We start from the raw sequence: 24,671 nt of genomic DNA, 5'->3' as shown, positions 1-24,671 counted from the left end.
AAAAGATTGGTTTTTATTCCAACCCAATACTGCAATGCACTGGAAATTTCACGGGAGAAATGCAGTTTTAAAATAATAGTCATGTTGTTATGAAGCTCAGGCTTCCTAGGTAAAGGTAGGACATTTTCAAAGAGCAGTTCAGTTGTGCATGGGTTACTGGTGACAATGCTGTGGAGGAACAAGAACTTCAGAGGGAAGTCTCATTGGGCATCTTCGTGCTTTAGGGAGTTAAGAGGAGAAGCCAATTTGTGTGGGTAACATAAATAACAATGTGTCCTGACAAAAAACGTAGTCGGTAAGTTGCTGCAACTGCCAAAAACTCACACATTTTTATTCCATAAAATATAAGTATTTGAGCACAATTAATGAGTGGTGGCAAAGTTGCTGCTTTTCTTTATCTTCTTCCATGAATATATAGCTTTAGCATGTAGTCCAAATACCCTTCTTAGGAACGGGGCTCTTGCATGCAGGCATTCAATGATAAATTCAGTACGAATATTTACTGAGTTTCACTGAGCTTTTCAGTTCAAGTTCTGGATTCCCCTCATTTAAACTGTGTGTTTCAAAGGAAACAGATTGAAATTTTATGCAAAACTTCACGAGTAATGGAGGCTTTTTCACAGAAGCCCCCTGCTGTAGTCAAGCAAATAAAAAAAAAATACAAAACAATGAAAGAATGCTTGTGCTAGGTAACCTGCAAAGAAAAGAAATCATGGAGAATTAAAAAATTCACTTTTGAACATCTTCTTTTGTTTCCATTCTTCCTTTAGCCCTGAGTCACCAAGCTCATAAAAAATACTAACCATCTCTTTCATAAGCAAGGAACTAGATCACAAGTGATTCAAGACGTGTCCCTAAGCATAATCACCACTGCAACCCTTCACGTGCTCTGTGACCTTCTCTTTTGCCTACCAAATGTCATCATTGCATCTTCTATGTCCACCTACTGTGTGGGCAAAAGGCAGTACACATCCTGGGGGAGCTGTGAGCTACGCACGTGCATACTGGCTGGCCAGCAGGTGTGTGCTAGCTGCTCAGCTCATACACTCAGCAGGACTGGCAGCTCAGATTGTAGCTTTTCCATCAAGGGCAGCATTCATTTGGGACTTTTTCCTCCAGGAAGTGTTTACATGGGACTTGTAGAGGTGTAATAACCTTCAAAACCTCTTGCCCCTCTGTGAGGTCTGAATGAAATTGGCAGTAAATTCATCACTTGCTTGGGTGGGCGCCTGGCAAACACAACGCAATTGTGAAAAGTCATGTGGGATTTCATGATCTTCTTTAAACCACACATCCACTAGAAGAAATGGTCTCATCTCTGCTTTAAAATTTCCATCTCTTCAGCTGCCACGGCTTCAAAACTCATGTGGCTATGCAGTGAATCAGACTTATGAGGACTGGTTTTCAGCCAGATCAGTGAGCTCCCGATTCCTTTTCAGCTGTACAAGTACTAGAGCTGGCACTACAAAGGGTGGTTGTCAGGTGCTGAGACTTTTCACCAGCAGGGAGGTCTTACATCAGCTTCAGCCATCAGTGAAACTCCGTCATCAACCTCATGTTCTTCAGAAACCAGGGCATAAATTAACCCCTGTTCAGGTTTACAAATCATTGCCTCTCTTTAGGAAGAGCATCTCTAAAGTTCACCTACGACAGAAGTGTATAGGCTGTCATCTGCTTCACTGCTGACATTGATTTTCATTGGTTTGTGCAACTAGATTCACAACGTTTTGAAGGTACTTCATTTATTTGGATGGAAACACTTTTGCAACCTCATACATATGCAGCCCTTTCAGCTTCAGGGTGAACTTGGCAGGGCAGCGACTCTGAGGCGCATTGTCCATTCCAAGGTTACGGGATTAGGATTTGCTTACTCCAAAACACTACCAGGGAAATCAGGAGGCCTGCTCACCAGGCAGATGTTGCTGAGCACCCAGCTCCAGTTCTACTTTCAATCTAAGAAGCAAATCATCCATTTTGGTATACTAGGTGAATATCGAGTGAAATCTCACATTTACACAGTGTAACTGTTTTAAAATCGATGTCACAAAGGATGGTGTTCAGTTCTTCATATTTTATCTGAAATGCTCTGGAGAGCACCTGCTGAAGTGCACAAGATGGACTTACATAGATGTAGCAGTTTTCCTATTTTATTTTTTTTTAATCAGGGCAATGATACCAATATCGAGAGCAGTATCTGTGCAATTCTTATTCTGTCAAATCATAAACTAAGGCAGATACATATGTAATCGATTAACTTATAACTTATTGATTAACCCCAACATACTTGGAACCACCAGCAATATCATTCTCCCACCTTTATACCAGGCATAAGAGTAAGCTTTTTATGTCCTCTCCCACAAGAAAAAAAATAAAAATAAAAAAACAACCAACCACGACTACATTTATCTGAAGCGCTCCATTCCCATCTAGGAAAGAAGTTGGACTATACCCTGACTTTGCTGATCGGATGCCGGAAACATTTGTTGTCACCCGTCTCGCTCAGGGTAATGGCGTAGAACTGTCCTTTGTTTAAATAGGTCATGGGCCCCTCCCCTTGCTTTTGACGAAGGGATTTGGTAGCTTCTAGCGTATACTGAAAAGTGCTGTTGAAAAGACAGGGAAAGAAACACCAAGAAAATCCACATGACTTTCTCCTTTTCTCTGTGTTTCCATGCATTGCATGTTTCACACGGTACATACACATGGCATAAGGCACAGGAAGCAAATAATAAAATAAATAAAATTCCAGGAAAAGGACACACAGGTACTGAAAATGCAATTTTCTTTTTTCAAGTTCATCAGATCTGGCAATTAAGCATAACACTATCTGTACTGTGAGTCTCTTGGATCAAAGGCCACAGCTTTACTTTCTCTGAAAAGAACCATCAAAAGAACAAGGCTACATACCCCACAGTGAGTGTCAAGTGCTAGGAAGGAACACAGCATAATTTATAGTATTACAAGGAAATCATCTGCCTCCACAGACATTTAAACTTAGTAGTGCCACAGAAAAAAGAACTCAGGAAGAACAGAACAAAACTTGCTGCAAAAGATGCACACGGAGCACAGAAAGTCCAGCTGCTACTCTCAGCACAGGGCAGAGAAGCAACACAAACAGGAGGGATGGGAAGTTCATTTCCTTGCAGACAACATGCAATCAAGGGTTTTACAAGTCTTCTCAAAATTATTCGGAAGAAAACAATTAGATTTGGTTGGGTTCTGCAATTACGCAACCTCCCTTGGAAAAGGATAAGAATTCGAGAAAAGGGGAGGGCTTGCCCTTGTGCTGGAAGTGAGGTTTTAGAAAAGACCCTCCTTCACAGGAGATCTTTTTGCTTTTAGGAGCTGGTCGCAAGCTGTGGAAAGTTTAAAGCCCGATTAACAAGTGAACTGTTAGCTGAACACAATTCCCACAGAGCCTCTTCCAGCTGCCTCCTCCAATGATGAGCTTGAATGATAATCCAATAAAAACCATGCCCGCAGCTCCTCACATTCTCTTAAATGGAAAATAATGTTAACCTTGCAGAATAAATCTTGTCTTCAAACTGCATTTGGCCACATCAGGAACGTGGCCAATTCTTTTTTAATGCAACAAGGCACTTGCAGGATGTCCCCACAAACTGAGGACATGGGAGAAGCATTTTCACACAGGTCCTAATTCAGCACAGTATTTAAACGGTGCTGGAGTTGAACCAAAAAGATGAATATGTTGGTCTAAAATAAGTGCAACCTTAACTTTCCAGTTCAAAAAAATACTTTGGATCATCATAACACTGCCATAGCAATATGGAAAAAAGGGAAAGATAAGACATTTTTAACTGTCCAGTGGGGGGGGAAAAAGCACTAAAATGCATGAATAATAATAATATTTTTTAAATATCCACTAGAAGAGAGGGTGGAACTGCCCTGGAAAATGCCTGGAAATTCCCTGGAAAATGGTGGAAAATGCCCTGGTCCACTCTTTCTGTCCAAAGGAAGAAGTTTCAGACAGTTTATCATTAACCTAAAATGAAGGCAATTTCTAAGAGCTTCTAAAAGCTTAATCTAGTTTATAAATGGAAATGTTGTGTGCTTTTCAGAAAGACTTCACAGAACGTAAAGCCCAGACATGCACCTGGCCAGTTTTGCTGTCTCTGCGCGGTACCACTTGGGAAGTTTCTTCTTGTTCCCAGCTGGCAATTGGAGTACACACTGTAGCAGGAGGACTGCTATTACCCTTAAAACTTAGTTCAGTCACTCAGATGATTATAATGCTATTCTGAATCTCACCGTGGGTACTAAAGCCCCGTGTAGTTAAGGGATCTTATATCAGCTCTTCAATTACTTTCACATTCACCACTTGTTCTTTTTCAATCCAAACCTTTCACTTCTGTGCACTTACCACTTCCACACTACTCCCAGGAAAGACATATTTTGCTTTCCTTAGTGTAGATTTGGAGGTTACCTTCTAAAGTGGACCTGGGTCACAGCACAAAAGACTCAATGTCTGAGAACTGTTTAATAAGGCCAGGGCTTCAAAATCCGATTTTTTAAATATCCAGTGTAAGTGAGCGCTCTTTGTTAAAGACCTGCTTCATATGTACTGCCTGTATAACAACTCAGTTGTGAACTCAGTGAAGTTAATGATTGTTTTAATATTGCTCAGAAAAAAAAGACCAGGCTGTAAGAAACCTCCACTACAGAAGCAGTCATATGCCTACTCCAGGACAAAAAAATGCAGGCATGTTCCTGTTTCTACAATGAGAGTCATCTCCTGGATATAAACAACTATTCACAAGATTAAAACTAAGCATCAGCTTATAAATTTTACTGATAGCAATCTTCGGTAGTTAAATGACTATGCTTTGTTTGCCCATTCTGTGCGTGCATTTTTCCGTGCTTAGCAGAGAGGATAGTGTTTCTTTCAAATTTCAGTTTTTAAATTATTTTCAAAAATCCTCAAAATCCTAATTTTTTTGCATAATTTGTAATGAATGTTTTACTTGTATTGTTTTGTAGGTAAACATGAAGTATGACAAAAAGCAGTATAAAAAGACAGAGGGTTTCCCAGAAAGCCTACAAGGAGTATCTAGGAAAACCAGAAGGAAAAAAATAAAGACAGAAATTTCATAAGGTGAGTGGAGCCAGTTCAGCCATCCTGAACATCTGGGCTGTGCATCCTGCTGTCCTGAGAGATGGGAAAGATCTTCCATGACCCAGCTGTCAAAGCTCTGCCCTGTTACCTGGGGGGGCTTCTCTTAACAGTTTTAATCTCACATAACTCCAGGGGGTCAAGAGGAGTTACAACCCAAAGCAGTGCTGAAGAAACACAATAGATGAAGATACAAACCGATCAGATTTGAAAGCTAACACACAGAGGAGGATAAGGGGAGAGCGATGCTGGTCAGTGTCAAGTGAGGCCTGCAGGTGCCCTGGGGTGACAAGAGGGAGGGTGGGAAGCGGGCACAGGAGCCTCTCCTAGATCCATTCTTATGTGATGCCAGCCAAAACATTTCAAAGTTTATGCCATACCTTGTTTGTTCGTAAATATATTCCTCAGCCCCCACTGACACACTGCGATACTTCTGAAAAATAAAAACAATAATTACGTATAGTTTGATGCAAACAAAATTAAAATACCAATAAGAGCAAAATTGTGTTTAGTTAAGGACGCTTCAGAAGAAACCATCAGCCATTTAAAACTGAAATCCCTAAAAGCCGAGGAGGAGTGTCTATGGTCTATACACTGGAATTGATAGAAATAGTTCATTTATACCAAGCTTTTAGTTTTTCATAACCTAAGTGCTACAGGAACGTAGCTGAAAAACACCTCATGCCTTATTGTTCTCCCTGCCTGCACATTAACCTATTCTAAAGCAAGCCTGTGAATGCACACCCCACCTCAAAGACAAGCAGACTTTTAAAAGAAATCCCAGTTTTCCTACAGACTTCACAGTGGTTTGGTTTTGTTTTGCTTTTTTTTATTTAAAATTATGTGTGTGGACGGAGGTCCTTACAGCCTACAGTGAAATGTTGATAAAACTTACTATATGCCTACTTTGAATAGGTGTGGTGATGCTGGCTAAGGCTTTGATCAAGGGTCTGAAGCACCTCTTCTCTGAGGAGAGCTGGGACTGCTCAGCCTGGAGGAGAGGAGGCCCAGGGGGATCTCATCACTGCCTGTAAATCCCTGAGGGGAGGGTGCAGGGAGGACGGAGCCAGGCTGTGCTCAGTGGTGCCCAGTGCCAGGACAGGAGGCCCTGGGCACAAACTGGCCCCCAGGAGGCTCCCCCTGAGCACCAGGAGCCCTTCTGTGCTGTGCGGGTGACGGAGCCCTGGCACAGGCTGCCCAGAGGCTGTGGGGTCTCCTCCTTGGAGCCCTTCAGAAGCCGCCTGGACGTGGTGCTGGGCACCCTGCTCTGGGTGTCCCTGCTTGGGCACGGCTGGCACCGGGTGGCTCCAGAGGGCCCTGCAGGCCTCAGGCACCCAGGGAGTCTATGAAAGTATTTCACTTTCAATATACCATTCTGTCTGAGTGAAATGCACACTTTACTATATGCACACTTTACTAGATGAAATAAGACCTAGAGTCACTCTTCACAAAGTGAAAACACACCTATCAAAGCTATCAAAAATTATATCAAGAGGTGAAATTCTCAAAAATGAAGTCATTTTGCAAGGATTTTTACTCTGCCTGCCTGAGCATAAAAGCCCATTTGTACTCTATTACGTAAGCCTTGCATTTTCTTCTTTGCTTGTCTTTTGCCTGAAACACGTTTTTAGTGATTCTCATTCACTAATGGATCATTACATTTAATCTCCAGGGTTTCTTTTGTGATCACCACTCATCAATGAAAAGCTGTTTCGTTTCCAGAAGCATCAAGTCAGGTCATTTTTAAACAGTTTTTAATTTTACCTTATGAGCAACTGTGCCACAATAAATACCCAGTAAGATACTAGTGAGGTGCAAAGGTAATGTGTCCCAGTTAGGAGTATTTCCTGAAGATCAAAAGTCAAGGGTTAATGCGCATCAGAACAGGTAAGCTAAATAATGCAAGAGATCTATGGGGTCTCGTGGGAGGTATTCCTGTCCACGGCGGGGAGGTTGGAATTAGATTATCTTTAAGGTCCCTTCCAACCCAAACCATTCTGTGATTCTATGGTTACAGTGAAGATGGTCCCATGTTAGCATGTAGGTCCCATTTTACATGATGGCCAGAGGCTACTGTTTTCAAAAACATTCCATTTACTTACCTATCCTTGAAAATTTTGTCCTATATTATAAAGGACTCATAAATTAATCACAGCATAATAAGAAAACAAAAGAGATGAGAAAGGTATGTTTACATTCCTAAAATTGTATCAAAAGAACACAACACAGATCGACTGAGGCATCCACTACCACAGGGATCTATAAAAACTCGGCGCTCCTTCAGTATAACAGAACTGAGTCACTCAATAAACATCTTAAAACTATTTCTAAATACTGCAGTATTTAGAAATTTATATTTATATTTAAATACTACAGTATTTAGAAATACTAAATTTCTAAATTTGCTGTAGCCAAACCCACGTATTGTAACTAAATGAACAGGAAAACTAGTAAGAACAACTATATTCTTACTTTAAATACTAATTTGACGTAAGTTTCTCTCTTGGTATGTCTGGACACTTTATGCTCTCCCCATGCCTGCTTCATACCACTGCCCCTTCCAACAGCACGTGGCTGGAGAAGCCAACACACTATGGCTAGGTGAGAGCACATCCCAGGATTTAGGTGGTTGAGAACAAGTGAAGGGACAGGCTAAGTGTTTCTGCAGCGAGGTGGGAAAACTTCCTGCTCCCCTGGGTCATATACATGAGAACATTTTGGGCTGGGAGGCTGCTAACAGCAGCGCTCAGCTCACCTACATTTCAAGCAGCTACAGATGAGGACCTAGTTAAAGCTCAGTCTGCCTGTAACAGAGGTGAGGTGAAGACAGAGAGGAGAGAATGCCACCTGAAAATTCATTCAACACGCTTTTGCAATTAAGTTTGAACTGCCTTTTTCTCCACAGGCTGCAGAGAAAGCCTAGATGGCAAGTATCGTACTGCTTTAAAAGATAATCAACAATTTAAAAAACACTTGACAAAATATTACTGATACCACAACACAGAGTTTGGGATGCAAGGAAAGACAATAGATGTAAGTTCCCTTTTTACCCACCAGGTTACAAACTTTGCACTTTAGACAGCACTTTGAGCAGCACAGACTGTCTGTGCAGGTAACTTCCAGCAGCAGGTCCCCTAACGAACCAGCACGGTGGAAACGCTCAGCTGCAGCTCCCCAGGGAAAGCCATGTGTACATTATTAGCAGACTTCCATAGGAAGTCATTGATGAGTGTCAATGGTTAAACCACAACGAGTAACAATGAAAAATAGCTGAAATACTGTGATTTGATAATGCACAACTGTGTTTCTAATCCCAGGTTTGATTTTCCCGATTTTGCAATGGCAAGCTAGAATTCCCTCATTAATTAGTCATTTAGTTGACCTAGAAACATTTCTGTATCTTAAAATGGATTTCACTTTCGGACGTCTTGATCTATGACGCCTGCGTGGAGACAATTTGCTTTTCTAACATACACATATAAAAACACACAACAAATTTCTCATACATTCAGTAAGAGCAACTTATCCTTAATGTGGCTTGTCTTGTGCTTTTGCTTGTTACTTGTACAATTTCACTGAGGAGGAGGAGGAGGAGGAGAAAATCTGAGGAGAGCTTTACCACCTAATATGTCTAATTACCTGCAGAGGTACTGTCAGCCTTAAATAATATTTACTTTTCTACAGTTCTGATTTGTTTGCATTATTTTGCTGTAGGCAAAAGCAGCCAGAGGGTACTCCTTTCCCTGCCTTTTAACTTCTCCATTCCCCTCCAGTCAATTCATTCTACTAGTTTTGCTCACTTGCCTATGTTACAGAGCAGAGCCTGGTGCAACAGACAGCTTCTGAATAAATTAGGCTTATCTAGCAGCACAGACTGACACTGCTCATTTGCACTTTCAGGAGAACATCAAGAATTTCCCAGTTACAAATGGCTGCTGTTTCTTACTGCTATGAATAGGTCTGAGGGCAGATCTAGTTAATGGACAACAGATCTTTCAGAATGGCAACTACCCTCTACTTGCTTCAATATCCCTGAAGACAAAAGATCACTATCTGTTACTGTCCGAGTTTGCAATAAACAACTTTTAAAATGCTTTCTGAAACATTTCATGATGTTCCCCTCTAAGGAGAGAACAGACAGACAGGAACATGACGAGGAGATGAGTTTGTTGAAACTAGCATTACTGTTTTTCTAATGGCTCTCATGGACAGCTCAAATCTCCTTATCTTGTTTACAAGCTCAAAGCTCCTTATCTTGTTTACAGCTTTTTATTGAGTTCTTAGATGCTAATTTGAGATGAAAAACTTACTTCTGTTCCTCCGTCCTTGAAGGTGTCACTGTACGTACTGTCAGGAGTACTGCGCTGGTCATCTTTAAGATAATTTGTGTGGGGAGCAATGTTGGACACTTCGTATGGCTCAAAGATAACCCCTCGGTGCTCCTCATTTTCTCCTCTTGCATAGTGTGCTTGTGGGGTCATAAAAACAGGGGTGAACTCCTCTGCTTTTACCACAGTCACTCCAGTCCCTGTAATTGGCGTCGAGCTGCCAGACACATTTGTGTTGTATTCCCTTTTGGACGACTCCAGCGGATCTTGGTTCAAGGAAAGGTTAACGGGCACCGTCTTCAGGACTTGCACGCGGTTCTCTCCCCCGCTCAAATTGCTCTGAGCTTCCGTGGTATTGATACAATTTCTGTGAGACAAAACCAAAAAACGTTATGGACTGTCCTGATAAAGTAAATCTCCTTCTCAGATAGCTTAATGGTCTTAGATGGCAGGGAAGGAGATTTGTGCACTTTCAACCCCGATAAGCCATTGCCATAACAAGTAGTACATTAACAAATACTAGGCACACGACATTGCGAGGCAAGCAGAGAGGTCCCAAACTCTTTAACGGTTTGGGAAAGACAATTGGTAGGACTTGTTATGATAAAATTCTGCATATCTGGGGTTATTTTTGTCTCGGCTTATAATTTGGATGCAAAGTCAATCCACCGGTGCAAGAACCTTTAGGCACAAAGTAAGCATAAAGAGTAACACAAGGTATGAATCACTAACAGTAAATAATTTGCATGTGAAATAGGAGGAACAGCAAAATTCGTGTGCTGACATATGCTCTTTCAGGCTGTTGACGGGCTGCTACTGCCCGTGTAACTCTGGTACCAATGCTCCTCTGAAAGAACAAGCTCAGGAATCCCATTGTATCAGGGTAGATCAGTAACAAGATCGTGGCTGCAAGGTAACCCCCAGCAGCATTCCCACGTCTCTACCTGCGGTCGCTGTTGAAAACAATCAGATTGTTCATAGTAGCTGCGCTGACATTAAATTGTTAACCTATAAACCTTTTAGTAGGTTTCTGCTTTGTCTTCAGCCCAGGTGATCTGTTCTGACATCAGGGTTCCTCTCGCTTGGCTTTCCACCGAAAGCCAGTTTTGTCGATCACACTCAACTTTGGAATTTCTTTGGAGTTAGCAGATGTAAAGCTGGCCCTCAAAACACTTTCATATTCTGTTCTGAAACAGTGACTTTCTACCTACTACCTATTTAAACTTTCACACAACACAGCTAGTAAACACCACAGAGGGCAGTCCTGAATTAGCTACATTGAAATAAACCTCAGGTAGCTTCTCTCAACTACAATTTTTCATGAAGATAGCTTCCTAAATGCAAAAACTTTGTTCTTTCTCCTTAACTACACGCTTTCTCTGGTGCGCGAGCCTTAATGAAGGCAGGAATCTGCTTCCTCTGACTCATCAAGTAACTTTTAGACTACTGAGGGGGGCTGAAATCTGAGATGAGTAACAAAAGCTTTCCAATGGAATAATTTTAACAGTTATTTGCATATGGGTAGACATAAAGTTATGTTAAATAAAACTATATAAATCAGGCTACTGAGTCCAAGTTATTCAGACTTTGCCCTAAAAAAAGAAAGAAAAGCAGTCAATAGCAAACTATCAATATAATCTGATTTTACTAATCTCAGCAGCAGAAGAACAAAACACAAACCTTGAAACTTTCTGCTACTTTGCAAGTTGCACTTTTAATAATCCTATTTTTAATAAATTAAAAGGGAGCAAACTTTGCTTCCTCAAACACTCTTCATTCTTTTATCTTTTGGAAGAAAACCATAAACCCTCAGGCTATCATAGCTTCTTCAGTTCCCAACCGATCAACACTGTTAGTATCTGGGTGTATGATTTTGAATAATACTGTACCTTTTATCTTGGTCTTCTTGATTATCATTCACTTTGTTAACAGACAACAGCCTTTTATCTCTGGGAACCTGAGAACAACATCAGGCATGGGGTCAGGCAAATGCAACTGTCAGGTATTTGCAACTTCAGATTGCTCTACTGTAAACAGCTAGAAAAATGTAAACATATCAGTTTTGTCTAATTCACAGATGCCAGGAGCTCTGTTTCTATGGGAGACTGATCATGAACAGGGAGATAATTTTCAAAGGGAAAAATGTAGAGATTGTGCTTTTTCTTAGTTCTTGGGCACACAAATCGGGAGCAAAGCTCTCTTCGACATGTCTTTATCTTTGGAATATCAAGCTAGGTCTAGGTTTGACAAAATCTAAGCTTATATTCCCAAACTCTCAGACACACACACTTCTCACTGGATAACAAACGATGAAAATAAAGACATGATCCTTTGATGAGCACTGCATGGAGACCCTTTTAGCTCAGAGGAAGCAGGGTTTTCAATTAAACCCCAAGAGCCAGCTGCACAGTCCTCCCGCTACAGAGCAGTCGGGAGGATGCAGAACTCGTACCAGGGGAAGTCTGCGGATCCTTCTCTTCACTAGCATGGGGAGAGGTCAGGGCACCCTGGTGTGTCACCAGAGAACACTGACTTCTGCTTTGCTGAGTGCACTGGCAGCCACAAGATGTAAGAATGAAGTCAAATCTGACCCCAATAGACTCAAAATTGACACCAAAAGTGACTTACAGATTTGCCTTCCCACGTACTGGCTTCCTGACGCCAGCATAGAAATGAAATCACCAAGGGCAAAGCTGCTGCCGTGACTGTGTTTTTCTTTTCTTGCTGAACCAGTAATTTTGGATCTAACACTTCTACTCTGTTTTTTTACAAGAGAAGGTATACCCACTCCATCACAGCAGCTAACTCAGGATTAAAGAGCAAGAATAGACCTAAGAACAGGCTGAAGTCTTGCCTCTTATCTTTAAATACTTTAGAAAACGATCAGGAAAGCATACAAATTTAAAGAGAAAAACAATACTACAGTGCACTACAGTAGCCAAGGTTAACATCAGCTATATCTGCAAGACAGCAGCAGAGTCCAAGAGTGCTAGCCAGAGCCTTTCCTGCTCTTAGGGACATCCTCTCTCCTTGTTAAGTGTCCTGCTGGTTATCAAAGCTCTTTCATGTATTTTAGAAGTGGGTTCCAAGCCACAGCTCACACACGTTGAATCCCATGTTAAGATCACATATTTATCCTTGAACGAAGGTCTGTGTTTAGGTAAATATCAGTACAAGAAAAAGGAGAAGGAAAAAAAAAAAAAAAAAGGAGTTATATTCAACTAATTCCTATCAACTGGAAAAAGCCCTTCAAAAAATTACCAGGCACATCAGAACAAATGAGCCAGATGATAAATAAGGACAATTGTGTTGGGCAAAGTGTTGTGCACTGGAAGTCCTCCTCTGTACTTCCAGAGTACAGCACAGAGCTAAAGTTAGGTTTTAACTTCCTCTTTGAGAGCATCAACAAGAATAATCCTTTTCTCCCCCTTTAAGACAGAAGTAATTACTGAATGCTGGAAATGGCTTTGAGATTAACACAGTTTATTCCATCTGAACCCTTGAGTCCTTGCAACTGTCTGGAATGAGGAACAGATATGTTTATTGGAACACAGTTATGGGAAGGGAATGGGCTGTTCTCTGTTTTTATAAAAAAAAAATCCAGCAGATTAATGAACTGCTAGATACCAGGGTATTGCTAAGACAGAAGCCAACACTCCAGATGGTCATACACATCCCGAATTTTATGAAATTAACTTCAGACTCTGGCATTGTGGTAACTGCGAAGCAGAGAACAGGATCTCTCCTCGTTCTCATTGCGGAAAGTCCTTCTCTACTGACAGCAACACACAAAAGAATGGGACATCTCTTGAAATATTATCAGTAGAGAAGTAAAACAATATTTAATCATAAGGTTGGTGTATGGCATCTTGCCTACAAACCCTTTTTCCTGAACACTCATTTAGTGATTGTAGCAGAGACTAGGAAGAGAAGCCCATTCTCTAAAAGCATTTATACTAATAAATGCCAGCAGCAGAGGTTTTTCATTTTTAACTTCCATTTCCACCTCCTTATGAATTAAGAGGGGAGCTGGCATTGTTCTACCGGCTTTCAAAGATCATCTTTCCAATTCAAGCTGAGGTGGCTTCAGGAGCACTGAGGTAGTTTAAGTAAAATGAACAATTTCATATTTTAGTGTTTGGTAGGCAACACAGATTCTGTTTCCAGAGTACAAAGAGGTGAGCCTAGGTTTCAGGGTGAAATTTCTGTGCCCTGTAGGGCTCTCCTCCAATTTCAGCAGAAGCCGTTTCAACTATGAAATATATGAAAAAGAAATGCGGTATCAAAATGGTAGGTAAAGCCCTGGGCATAAAACTAGATACAAACTGAAACTGCATGTCAGTGCCTCCCCTGTAAATTGAATTAGATCTGTGTCCAGCTCCATTTCTGTCCTCCACCTTTTGATTATACTGCAAACTTCCAGTGCAAGGGCTAGACCTCACTGTGAGTTTGTACACAGCCTACTGCAATCTTTGTACAAATAAAAATAACATGGGAAACTGTCAGATGAGAGATACTGCAGCCAAAGACAAACTAAAACATGTGGAATGAAGCAAAATGTAGACAAACCTACAGATGGACAAGGTCTCCCCTTTTCCTCTTATTAAGGAACATTGCAAGTAGAGGAGCACAAATAAAAAGGGGGCATATTCATCCAAGGTTCTCCCTAGGTAAGAGGAAGAATGCAATGCTGAAAAAGAAATAATGCTTGCACATTGATATGAGAATTTTGATTTTGTTCTTTTGTTTTCCTTCCAGAACTAAATACATCAAAACAGACGCAGATAGGCTTCCTAAAACAGAAAGGATGCTTGATGCAAGTACCAGAGAGAAAACAAGACATAGCCACTCCTGTCTTTGAAAAATGGCTCTTTGGATGCCTGATTGGGCCCCTGCCAGTGCAGCAGGGTGGAATAATGATGCAGTTACCTACTTTATAATAGTCATACAACAGGCCAAGAGCAGCAGCACTGTCCTCATCACCATTTATGCTCATCATAGCCTTGGTAGCTGCTGTTAGGGGATTCTCCAAATACGACTTCCAGGCTTCATCCTCGCTGGTGTACGCTCGTCTGGTGTTGAATGAAGTGTCATTTGGCACTAAGGCCACAAGTCGCTTGTTACTGCATAGACAGGAAGAATAAAATTGTGATCCAGCAGGGATTATTTTATTTGTAATTCACAAGGCATGTTAAAGAACATCACATAGCTATATGAAAGTCATATGATTACATCAAGCATCTCTGTAATAAAGTTTGTGACATATTTATCAGTATTAGACATCTTCAGAACTTAACCAAAAAATTGTGTGTAGATCTTATAATTCAAATGTATTTTTACTAATACAGTTAGATCTATTAAAATATTTTTAAAATATTTGTAAAAAAAAATGAAGCAACAATACAAGAACAACTTTGCACCAACATTTTTGCCAGATGTACACTTGATTGGGGAAAAATACATTTATCTAAGGTCAGTTACAATAAGAAGACATGAATGGAAAAAAAAATGCAATGCTAGTCTAGTGTTCACCTAAACTGAGTCTAGTTCTGTATTTAGTAACTGGGTACATCCTATAATTGACCTATTCTCTGCTTTTGGAATGCAATTTGTCAGCAACTTCAGACAGGCTGTGAATAGCAAAGATATGAGCAATGGGTCCAGCACATGGAGCACAAGAAGTTAACATATTTGGGCTCAGTTCCCACTTTATCACTGACCACATGTAGTTAGAGCCATGGCAAATATACACAAGACCATTAGTAGGTGGGATTTGCAGTGGAGCGGTTTCCTCCAGCCCAGAAGTGGTACAAACTGACCAGTGCCAGTGGATATCACGAGAGGTTACTTGCCACAGACGTGGCTGAAATTTCCAGTATAATGGAAACATAGATCAAGATAGTAGTACCTGCTTTTGTAAAATGTTTAATAATCGCAAGGATAAAAGAGCTAGGGAAAGAAAAGAAAAACAAAGTAGCATTCCTATTACACAAGATAGCAGGAAAACAGAGTAGGCAGGGAAACAGTTGGAGAGAGGTGTTGTGCTTACTGCACGTTGCAAGAACACTGGCAAGATTTACGGCTCAGGTTACAAGGATCCTGGTGAAACTTTTAACACGTTACGCCGTACAAATCCCAAAGCTGCAAAGACTACGGAGTGACTGAACACACTGCCTTCACTGGGGAGACTAGCCACACTATTCGTCGTGACTTTTGCAAGACATTTCGTGCTATCTTCCACATAGAAACTGTCTGTTTTTCAGTCTCCTCTTTATGCTCTCCCATCCTACAGGGCCAGCACGACAAACTTGAGCTGTTGCAAGGAATTGTCATCCTAAAACCACACAGCCGAGGTGCCTGCTCGGTAAGGGCCCAGCTGAATCCACGGCCTGGACTGTGCATGTCCTCTCGGCCAGGGGATGGGAATGTCTGTAGGACTGAGCCCGCAGCATACGGACTTCACACTGAAGCCAAATGCTTTCTCTGGCCTTTGAGGAAGAGGAGGGGGTGGTTGAGATTATCATCTCTTTGGTACAAGAGCACTGTTTACAGGTTTCTTTATTTAATGAAAAACAAAATCATCTACGTGGAACATGGAGTACAAGTTTTGTGAACTCTGTGGGGGAAGAGAGCATTTCGTAGCTTCACAAAACACACCCAACAATTTCAGTTCAGGTTATGTCTTCCTTTCATCTAAAATACTTGGATTTTCGGAAGTTTCCCTTCTTTCCTGAGGGCCTTTCTTTCTGCCTGGCCTTTGCTGCCTCTTCCAAAGACTTTTGCCACCTCTTCCAAGGATTTCTGCCCTCCTTGTATTCACATTTGTGTTGTTGCAGGTTTGTTAGAACAAACAAAAGCTGAAGCGCAAATTAGGAACCCGGGGAAAGACAGAGAGAACTGCTAGGCCTGCTCTCCTTTTCAATACTTTATTGTTAGCGACTCAAATCAGATTTGCAGCGGCCCCATTGTTTGTGCCAGGGGTGGCTGAGGGCCTGTTCCCGTCCTGGAGTAGCCAATCCTCTCTGGCTCGGAGCTCATTTTCCATGCAAGGATTCTCCTTTCCTCAACAAAGCTCCCCTTCAGCTACACCGCCGGCATTTCAGGGCGGGCAGCAGCCCGGTGTGGCGCACAAAACTCCTCGCCTTCCTGCAGCAATCTTAGCTTACTGTCGAGAGCTGTCCTTTGTTAGGCCGCGCTCTCACATCCATGTGAGGGTCATAACTGAGTTATGAGGGCTACAAGCAGACAGCGAGATGCCCTTTAAAAACGCCTCTCACTAGACATGCTGTGCTCGTCTGCAGAAATGCTAGAGAGGAGGAGCCCGCCCGGCCTACCCTAACGGGGAAGGCAGTCCTAAGGTGATAAAAAGGTAGTGCCAGCCCTCAGAGGTGTCGTGTGTGATCGTGCTGGGAAGAGTTAAGGTAAAGGAGAAACGCTTCCAGCACAACCAGGCCGCAAGTGAACAGTGGGGATGGCTGGGAAGCCACAGGTGCACGGACCCAGAGCCTCCCCAACATCTCCTCAGAGCGTGTTTGCACTAAAACCCCAGTTTTCATGTTTAAAAATTAAATAATCTCCTCTGGCCAGAGACGGTCTGCAGCATAATCAACCGCCACACTCGTTGTGTTTACTCTGCAAACAGCCCGAAACAATAGCACTAAGAAAAATAAAAAACTTCCTCTTCCCCCCCCCCCCCCCACCCTGTAATCAGCTCTGTGGGAGGTTAATGGTCAGGCCTAATTATCATGATTTAACATAGTCAATCATTTCAAAGATTATACCCAAAGCAGTCAGCCAAAACAACTGTGCTGGCTTTAAGAAAACTCCTCTATTAATTAAGGTCGTTTGGGTGGGACAGAGGGTGTCCCTTGGGAACTGAGGCCGCTGTGGGCACACGCGTCCCCTCTCCTTGTCCTGAACCTCAACATCAGGGAAATGTGACAGGGGGGCAGTGGCTCCAGAAAGATCAAGCCCACCCTAAGCAAAGGAGACAAATGTTTCACATTTTTTAATATCTCCTTCAATGGGGATAGCAAGGCCAGCAATAGCAGCAGATACCCCATCTAGACCCAGATGCATCTTCTAAAAGAGCCCAAAGCTTCAGCACAAGCCAGGTGGTGGAGAACAGGCCCAACCCTGACTGTGCCCGCTGCTGATGGGGCTAGCCCACTGCTCATCCTCATCTTCCTCCTCCTCCTTGCCGCATTTGGGACGTGCACTAACCTTCAAAGCCAGGAGAGGCATGCCTACACACGCCGAGATCACGCCACTGCTGTACGGTGTAGATACAGCTTAACAAGTGGGGATACTCGGCAGGGAAAAGCTGCAGGTTTGCTTTCAAGCTATCCGATGAGCTCCTAATGAATGCCAAATATTTTTCTCTTGTTTTACGTTAAACAGTAGTAGGTGGTTATGTGTCTTAGTTTATAGGTGTGTAAGGATGAAGGCATTTTCTGAGGCATGGTCTAGCTTAGGGGCTAGATTCCCTGACACCTGAATGTTTATATCAAGACCAGACTTTACATGGCCTTTATTTTACAAAATCTTTTTTCCCCGAACTATTTAGTAGAGATTTTCTTGTTTGTACCAGCCTTGCACAATTTGTGTGCTTTGCTCCTAAGAGGAGTATCTACGATTTCCAGATTGATACCGGTGATTTCTGCGTCTGGTAAACTGATGCTGTTGAATTTAAGAAAAAGTATTACTGAATTTTATAAAACCAGATACTACAAAGGTAGTGTATAAATAGAGATGTCCACAACTGTACTCACTGTTTCATTTTAGTTCCTGTAGTAAAGCATCACAGGTTGGACAGGCAGGTTGGACAGGACTCAACCATCTTAATGTCAGTAAGTGAAGGGAATGGAAAGGGCTGGCCTTTCGAGTCCTTCAGATCTGAGATAATGAACTTTCACCAGCCAGCACTTCGGGCTACAAAATCCTACTGTGGACAAATTCTCATGCAACTTGATGCAATTTGTGAACTAACTTGCACAGAACCATAAATGTCCATTAAGGCATTCAAGAAAAGTGACGAAAGAAGGAAGCTTTGGGATCAGAGTTTGCTTTTCATTGAGAAAAGATTTCCTGCCTTTGAGTCTCTCTGTCCATTGAGGTGTTCATGAGATTTCCACTCGATTTGAGAAGTTCATGCAGCCTCTTAAATTTGTGACTGAATTCAAAGTATGCAGATGCAGCTGTGCTGCACCGGGTACAACCCGCTGATTCAACATGAACCATAAAATACCCTGAAACACCCAAAAATAGAAACCCCATTGATCCTGGCTGGAATAAGAACAGGTTTGATGTATCCCTCTCTCCCTTCCCACTACTAACTGCTGGTGCAAGAAGAGCCGGGGGTGTGGAGACAAAAATACCTTTAACTCGAGTGCATGGATGGACCCAGACACAATATGCCTGGAGGAACTGCGCAAGCAGTCACCCTGCTCTCCTCTACCATATGCTCAGCATTGCATGCTGTTCCAGCTGGTGTTTGTGGGGAACAAAGTCTATTCCTGTATGCCCCCAACTTTTGCCTTGCCCAGGAAGTTCACCCCAGAAACACAGAGCAGACTTGCCAAGCTGGGCACCCAGCCCAGCCATTTCCAGGGGTCTGACTGCTTGTTAAGACATTGCATTTGTTCTTTTAACAAATTTTAAAGGAAAAATAATAATAAAGCAAGAATTGAAGTGCTCCATTGCATGTCCTTACAGGCTTCTTCATCCCCTGGGTAAGACATGAGGGCATCCCCCCTCCCTGTGCAGGCGAGGTGCTGGACAGGAGCTCACCAGGTATAACGTGCAGGGCAGTGAGGGAGCGGGAGGAAGCCCAGTTTGCAGGTTTTGGCCCAGGCCTGAGCCTGCCTGGTTCTTACACCTGTGAGACCAGAGCAGCAGGCACACATGTGCAGCACCTCTTCAAACAGTTGTGAGACCAGAGCAGAAACACGAGGCTTTGGTCCACACAACTGTTAAAAAGCACACACATTTTAGCGCCAATCAAGTAACTGGAAAAGGCAAGACAGACTCACGTCGTGCTGGCTCCCAGCCCAGCACGTCAAGGCCATGGGATATTTATCACAAACTCACTTTTTGTTGGCTGATAAGAAAGCGCACGGGGCAACTGTCTCCAATCCAGAAACCCTGGGAGAAATGCTAGTTCTACGAGACACTAGCCAAAGGGATTCTGCTTGCATCCTGGGTTTCCAATCCCTTCAATGTCCAGCTCAGAGCCCTGGCTGCAGGATGCTGTGACCCAGGGTGCTACAGGAGGAAAAGCTGCCTGCTTAGCTTTCCTCCCGTGCAAAGAAGTGGACAACTTCAACAGCGCCTGTGTTTCGTTGGCTATGACAAAAGGGACAGGAACACGCTCCAGCCACAGCGGAGTGCTGGAAAAGGCTCCCACTTCAGTTGTGACACAGCTAAGGAGGGCAGAATGTGATCAGTCCCTGGTAGGTGTTTCAATAGCTCTAAAGCCCTTTGTAAGTTTAGTTTACACTTGCACAACTCTCCGGGCAGCTATGAGGCTGCTATAAAGCAGATTTACAACAGATGTTCATACAATCTGTCTTACAACTGATGTACATGCATATGAATCCACGGGCATGGATTTTGGATTTAAGTACCATTTAAAAATCAGCTAAAGGACAGATCCCATAGAAGCTGGATAAGTTAAACTTCAGATCACAGACCATAAATTTCTCTTTGTGCTCGTTTTAGAAAGAAGTGTAAATCCTAGCCCTAATTCTCCTAGTGCTGGAAAGTGAGATCCAATGGTTAGCCACAATTTACTACCCTCAGCGTACTGCTCTTCCTAGACATGAAGTTAAAAAAAAAAAAAAATACACCGTTGTCTCACTGCAAGTTTTATTTAGTTTTTTTAAAAAAAGTTTTGACTCCTCAGGATTTATTGCCAAAGTTATAATTAAAAAGTCAGCAACAATTTTTGTTTCAATTAAGACAGTTGTGTTCTGTTAAAACTCCAAAGGAACGTGAATGCTTAACGAACAGGAAAATTATGGCCCATGCATCTTGGTATTTTTATCTTTCACAGCCGACAATCACATCTTCCCCAGAAGCATGAACAGGTCTCCAAAATGCACCTAGCCCAATCCGGTGGGCATATAAATACACAAATGACTTGGGAGTGAAGGAAAAATCAAAGCATTTAGACCACCAGGAAAGCACAAGACATGATGTCCTCTGGCCCAGCCAGCTGCCCATACCAAGGAAAAAATTCCCATTATAGAAGCCGAGTAATTTTGCCTACTAATGAATGCAGGTTTGGGACTCTCGCAATTTTGGGGCAATTACGCTTTTTGAGTGCAAGACAAATCCAAACAAGATCAAACACGTTAAATGATTAAAAGAAATTATTCTACCTTTACAAAACACTCCGAGAGGAAGTAAAATACATTGAGAGCACAAACGGAATGGCAAAACAGACTACTTCAACAATTACATGTGTACTAGAAGTTTTATTTGTTTTTACTCAGACCCAAAATAACTTAACCATGTAATAGTGATTAACAAGATTAAAATAAATTGGTGATTCATTAACATTGACAAAAATATTATTAAGCATGTCAAAGTGGAGGTACAAAAAAAGAGCTCTGCAACAAAGACTAGTAAGTGCCTACTGAGGACTCTCACAAGCAGGCAATTACTCATCTCCAGACAGACTTTATACCTGTGATTTCAGAGACTGTTTTGTTTGACTCTTACTTAAATATTATTTCTACCAGACAATCATTTTTATTACTGCACTAAGCCTGTTGCTTTTTTTTTTTTTTTTTAAAGCCAAGCAGAGAACACTCAAAAAAAAAAGGCAGGTTTCAGCATATTGGTAGAAGAAACAGTGATATCTCAAAAAACGAAGACTCTCTGGAGCTCACGACCTTACAGCTAACGGAGTTGCTCCAAACTAGCAGTTACTGAGCAGCTTCAGATCAGGCCATGCTCTGGTTTGCTCAAAACTGTACTTTCCAGCACGCACAGCACCCAAAGTTGTTTTAGCTGCCTTGAAGCGGCAGCAGTAGGCTTTAAAATTAAAAACAGGTCATGACAAAGCTTCCTCGGCCTGCCGCAGGTTAACCTGCCCGCTGACCCCGCAGCCCTGGCTCATTCATTACTCCCGTGCGGGTTAATGGGAATGGAATCGGTGCTGCACTAATAGCAGATTGCTGGGTTTTCAGAATACAAAATGTTTTACACGGGCAGAAGGAAAGCATGTATTCCAGGACTGAGCAATCCTGGGAGTCCAGATTACCCACAATATCAAAGAAAAAAAAAAGCATAAAACCAAAAGCATACTTTACAGATCAACTGAAATGTAGAAATATGAAAGATGCCATTATCTCAAACTATTAGGAAAATTAACAAATCCATGGATATGCGTAATCTTCAAGGTTGAAGACGTTTTCAACTTACAGGTATGTTGCAATATTTGACTTCTCCACAGTTCATATGCACTTAATGTGGTTTCATTGGTTACTATTTCATAAGCAACAGCTCTCTTCTTTACAAAGTCAGTGCTATTAAAGAACAGGACAGTGTCCCCATATACTAGGGCATCTGAACTAATTAGTCCTTTTCTTTCAATTAGCTACTACTGTCCCAATCACTGATTAGAAAGCTAATGAAGATTCATCCCATGATGAATTCCTAATCAGCATTTAAAAATGCTACTTTGTGTGCATGTGTGAAATTACAAAAAAAAAAAAAGGCAACTTAATGGGCTGCTCCATAATCAAAGAAGAAAGTACTTATGGTAACTATCATGGTCTGCACTGGATTAATACTTGTGAAACTTTTTGACAAAAAAAAATGTCAGTCAGTATAATAATATCGTTTCCCCTTCATGTGTCCCTGCAAAACAAGCGTGATGTCTTTACTGTTCCTTCACAAGGAGGAGGTTACGTGATCACTGCAAGCAGGTAAGTGACCTGGGAAAAAACCCTCCCTCCTGCTCTGCTTTGATCTTCGGTCTGGCCTCACCACTAGAGACACACTGGTGTTACAGCAAGACGTAACCATTTCATACCCTTACTCCACTCAGTTAAGCTTGCTGTTGCAAGTTCTGTGAGGCTCTGCAAGTTGACTTTCCACTTCCCTTGTACAGAGATGGACATTTTCTGGGGAATATGGACATTTTTTCTGGAGAAAGTTTGACATCTGAAAAGTGCAAGCACTGAACACCTCTAATTCCCGTTGCTCCATTCATTCCTGGATGTGTAACACTGGAAAACTCATCTCAATGGACTGTCTATCCAGACCCTCAGCAGTGGAAAAATAAATAAATAAATAGCAGAGCAGTCTGCAACCTAATTGCCATTCCCCATCAGTTGGTGGGAACAGGTTTAGCCCTCAAAGAAAGAATTAAGTATAATTCACAGAATCACACTGTAAACCATAAATGCCCTTTTGCTGTTACTGTACTGGACGCTTAAGCTAAATCTTATGAAGGCAGCAACTACACGTACACATTCAGGAAGAAATGCGAAACCAGGGCCAAATTACCCCATGAAGAGTCCAAGATGGACTTCAGCCACAAGCAAGCTGGATGGGAACATGCCTCCGCTGACACACAGGAGCAGGTCTGAACCCATTCCCACATCCAGGCTTGCTCTCCCCTCAGTTATTTACCCACACGGACGTGCTGGGTGCCCTCCTTAATGTGGTCAGCCTGAGCATGCCCCGGCCCCGTCTGCCCGGTGTCCTCAGCCGCTCTCGTGCGTACGGAGGTGGCTGGAGCCTGCCCGGCCGAGCCGGAGCTCCCCGTCACGCTGCTGGCCGGCCAGAGCCACGGGGATCAGCTCGGGCCTGCCACCGGGCCCATTCCTCGCACAACTTCAGCCCCAGCCCGTGTGGGACTCGTGACTTACACAACAGCGGGAGTGTGGGGACAGTTGTGTCACGTCCCAGGAGGCAGGCCGCGGTGGTGGTACAGTTGCTGCTCCTCCTTCATGGGGCTGGTGGCAACCTCTACCGCCTCGTTAAGACTCACAAGTATTGAGGTCACCAATTAGCTTTACTAGCCACGAATCTGGAGTTGTGCGGTGATAAATTATTTCTATAGACTACAGTAAGAGCAGCTTTCCGGCCTACGTCTTTGGATGGCGTGATGAACCCAGACTGAGGAAAAATGGATGCCAAAAATAACCTCCAAGGGGAGGCCAGGCTACGCTCAGCCCCACACTCCTCTTACCCAGTTCTCCAAACAGCTCTATTGACACAACTGAGGGGGTGGAAGGGAGGCAGGAACAAGTGGCCACGGCCTGCTGAGGTCGGTACTACCTCTGAAAAATGCATGTGAAATCATGTCTTATCTCTTCTGGCTGATAGGAGCTCGGGGAAGAAAGCAGGCAAGACCCAACTTAAGCATAAAAACTAAAGGCAAAGACAGGGAGATATGCACAGTGTCTTAGGGATAATCTCCCCTTCCAAGCTCCTCACTTAGCATAAGAATCAAAGGACTTGATCTTTAGCATTTTCACCTCACCGGCCACCTTCCTCGCTTAAAGGTGATGGTGCAGGTAGCACCCAAAGCAGCCCCTCCGTGCTTTCAACACCCCCCCTGCTGCTTACTTGTCTGCATCAGCACTTTGCTAGCACAAGTCCCTCAAAAACATGTCCAATGACACTGACAAATTAACTGACCTCGAAAATAATGAGCTTCCCTACCCAGTCCTGCCTGTAGGGAAGGTTTGTTTTTAAGTAAAAGGAAGACCACGTGGGGGAGAATAATTTTGTACTCCTCAGATTAGGTTTTCATTGGATATAATTAGAGCCTTAAAAAAAAAAAAAAGCCTTCCCATGCAACCCCCTCGTCTAATTTCTCATTCCATCTTTTCTGAAAACAAATGTATTTGTCTTCTCACATTACACTTGTGTATACAGAGCCCAGGGGATTTACTCTTGACTTCCTTTTCAAACTCTTACCTACCCCCTCTGGATTTTCTAAACACCTCCGACCAGAAGCGGATCACAGGCGTACCTGCAGCAGGGGAATTACTACTACTTGAGGGCACTACGTGCTCTGCAGTGCTCTCTTCTCCCTCGGTGGTAACACCAGCAGCACCACACAGAGCAGGGACAAAGGGCATCAATTCCCCGGTCTCTGCAGCTTACCCCTATGCCAAACGGTGAAAGGAAGGATGGTCCCGTGGCTTAGAAGCATCCAAAACCCAGAGGAGAAGAACTTTTGCCCAAGT

At 42.7% G+C, this 24,671-nt stretch overlaps 1 protein-coding gene across 4 annotated transcripts in view; it reads right to left on the bottom strand.

Annotated features, from left to right (window-relative positions):
* Positions 1-24,671, bottom strand: part of GRHL2 (grainyhead like transcription factor 2) — a 62,199-nt gene that overhangs the window by 35,650 nt on the left and 1,878 nt on the right. For all 4 annotated transcript variants that reach the window (XM_080583189.1, XM_080583191.1, XM_080583190.1 and 1 more), the window contains exons 2-6: positions 14,393-14,582; positions 11,349-11,416; positions 9,442-9,826; positions 5,512-5,564; positions 2,450-2,603 (exon numbers count right to left, since the gene is read on the bottom strand). In XM_080583189.1, the coding sequence (XP_080439315.1) occupies positions 2,450-2,603; positions 5,512-5,564; positions 9,442-9,826; positions 11,349-11,416; positions 14,393-14,582 (850 nt within the window). The remainder of the gene's footprint in view (positions 1-2,449; positions 2,604-5,511; positions 5,565-9,441; positions 9,827-11,348; positions 11,417-14,392; positions 14,583-24,671) is intronic.

Source organism: Anser brachyrhynchus (assembly GCF_964034855.1).
Source record: "Anser brachyrhynchus genome assembly, chromosome: 2".
NCBI lineage: Eukaryota > Metazoa > Chordata > Aves > Anseriformes > Anatidae > Anser > Anser brachyrhynchus.
The sequence above is the reverse complement of the archived record's forward strand: the minus strand, read 5'-3'. Positions and strand labels throughout refer to the sequence as shown.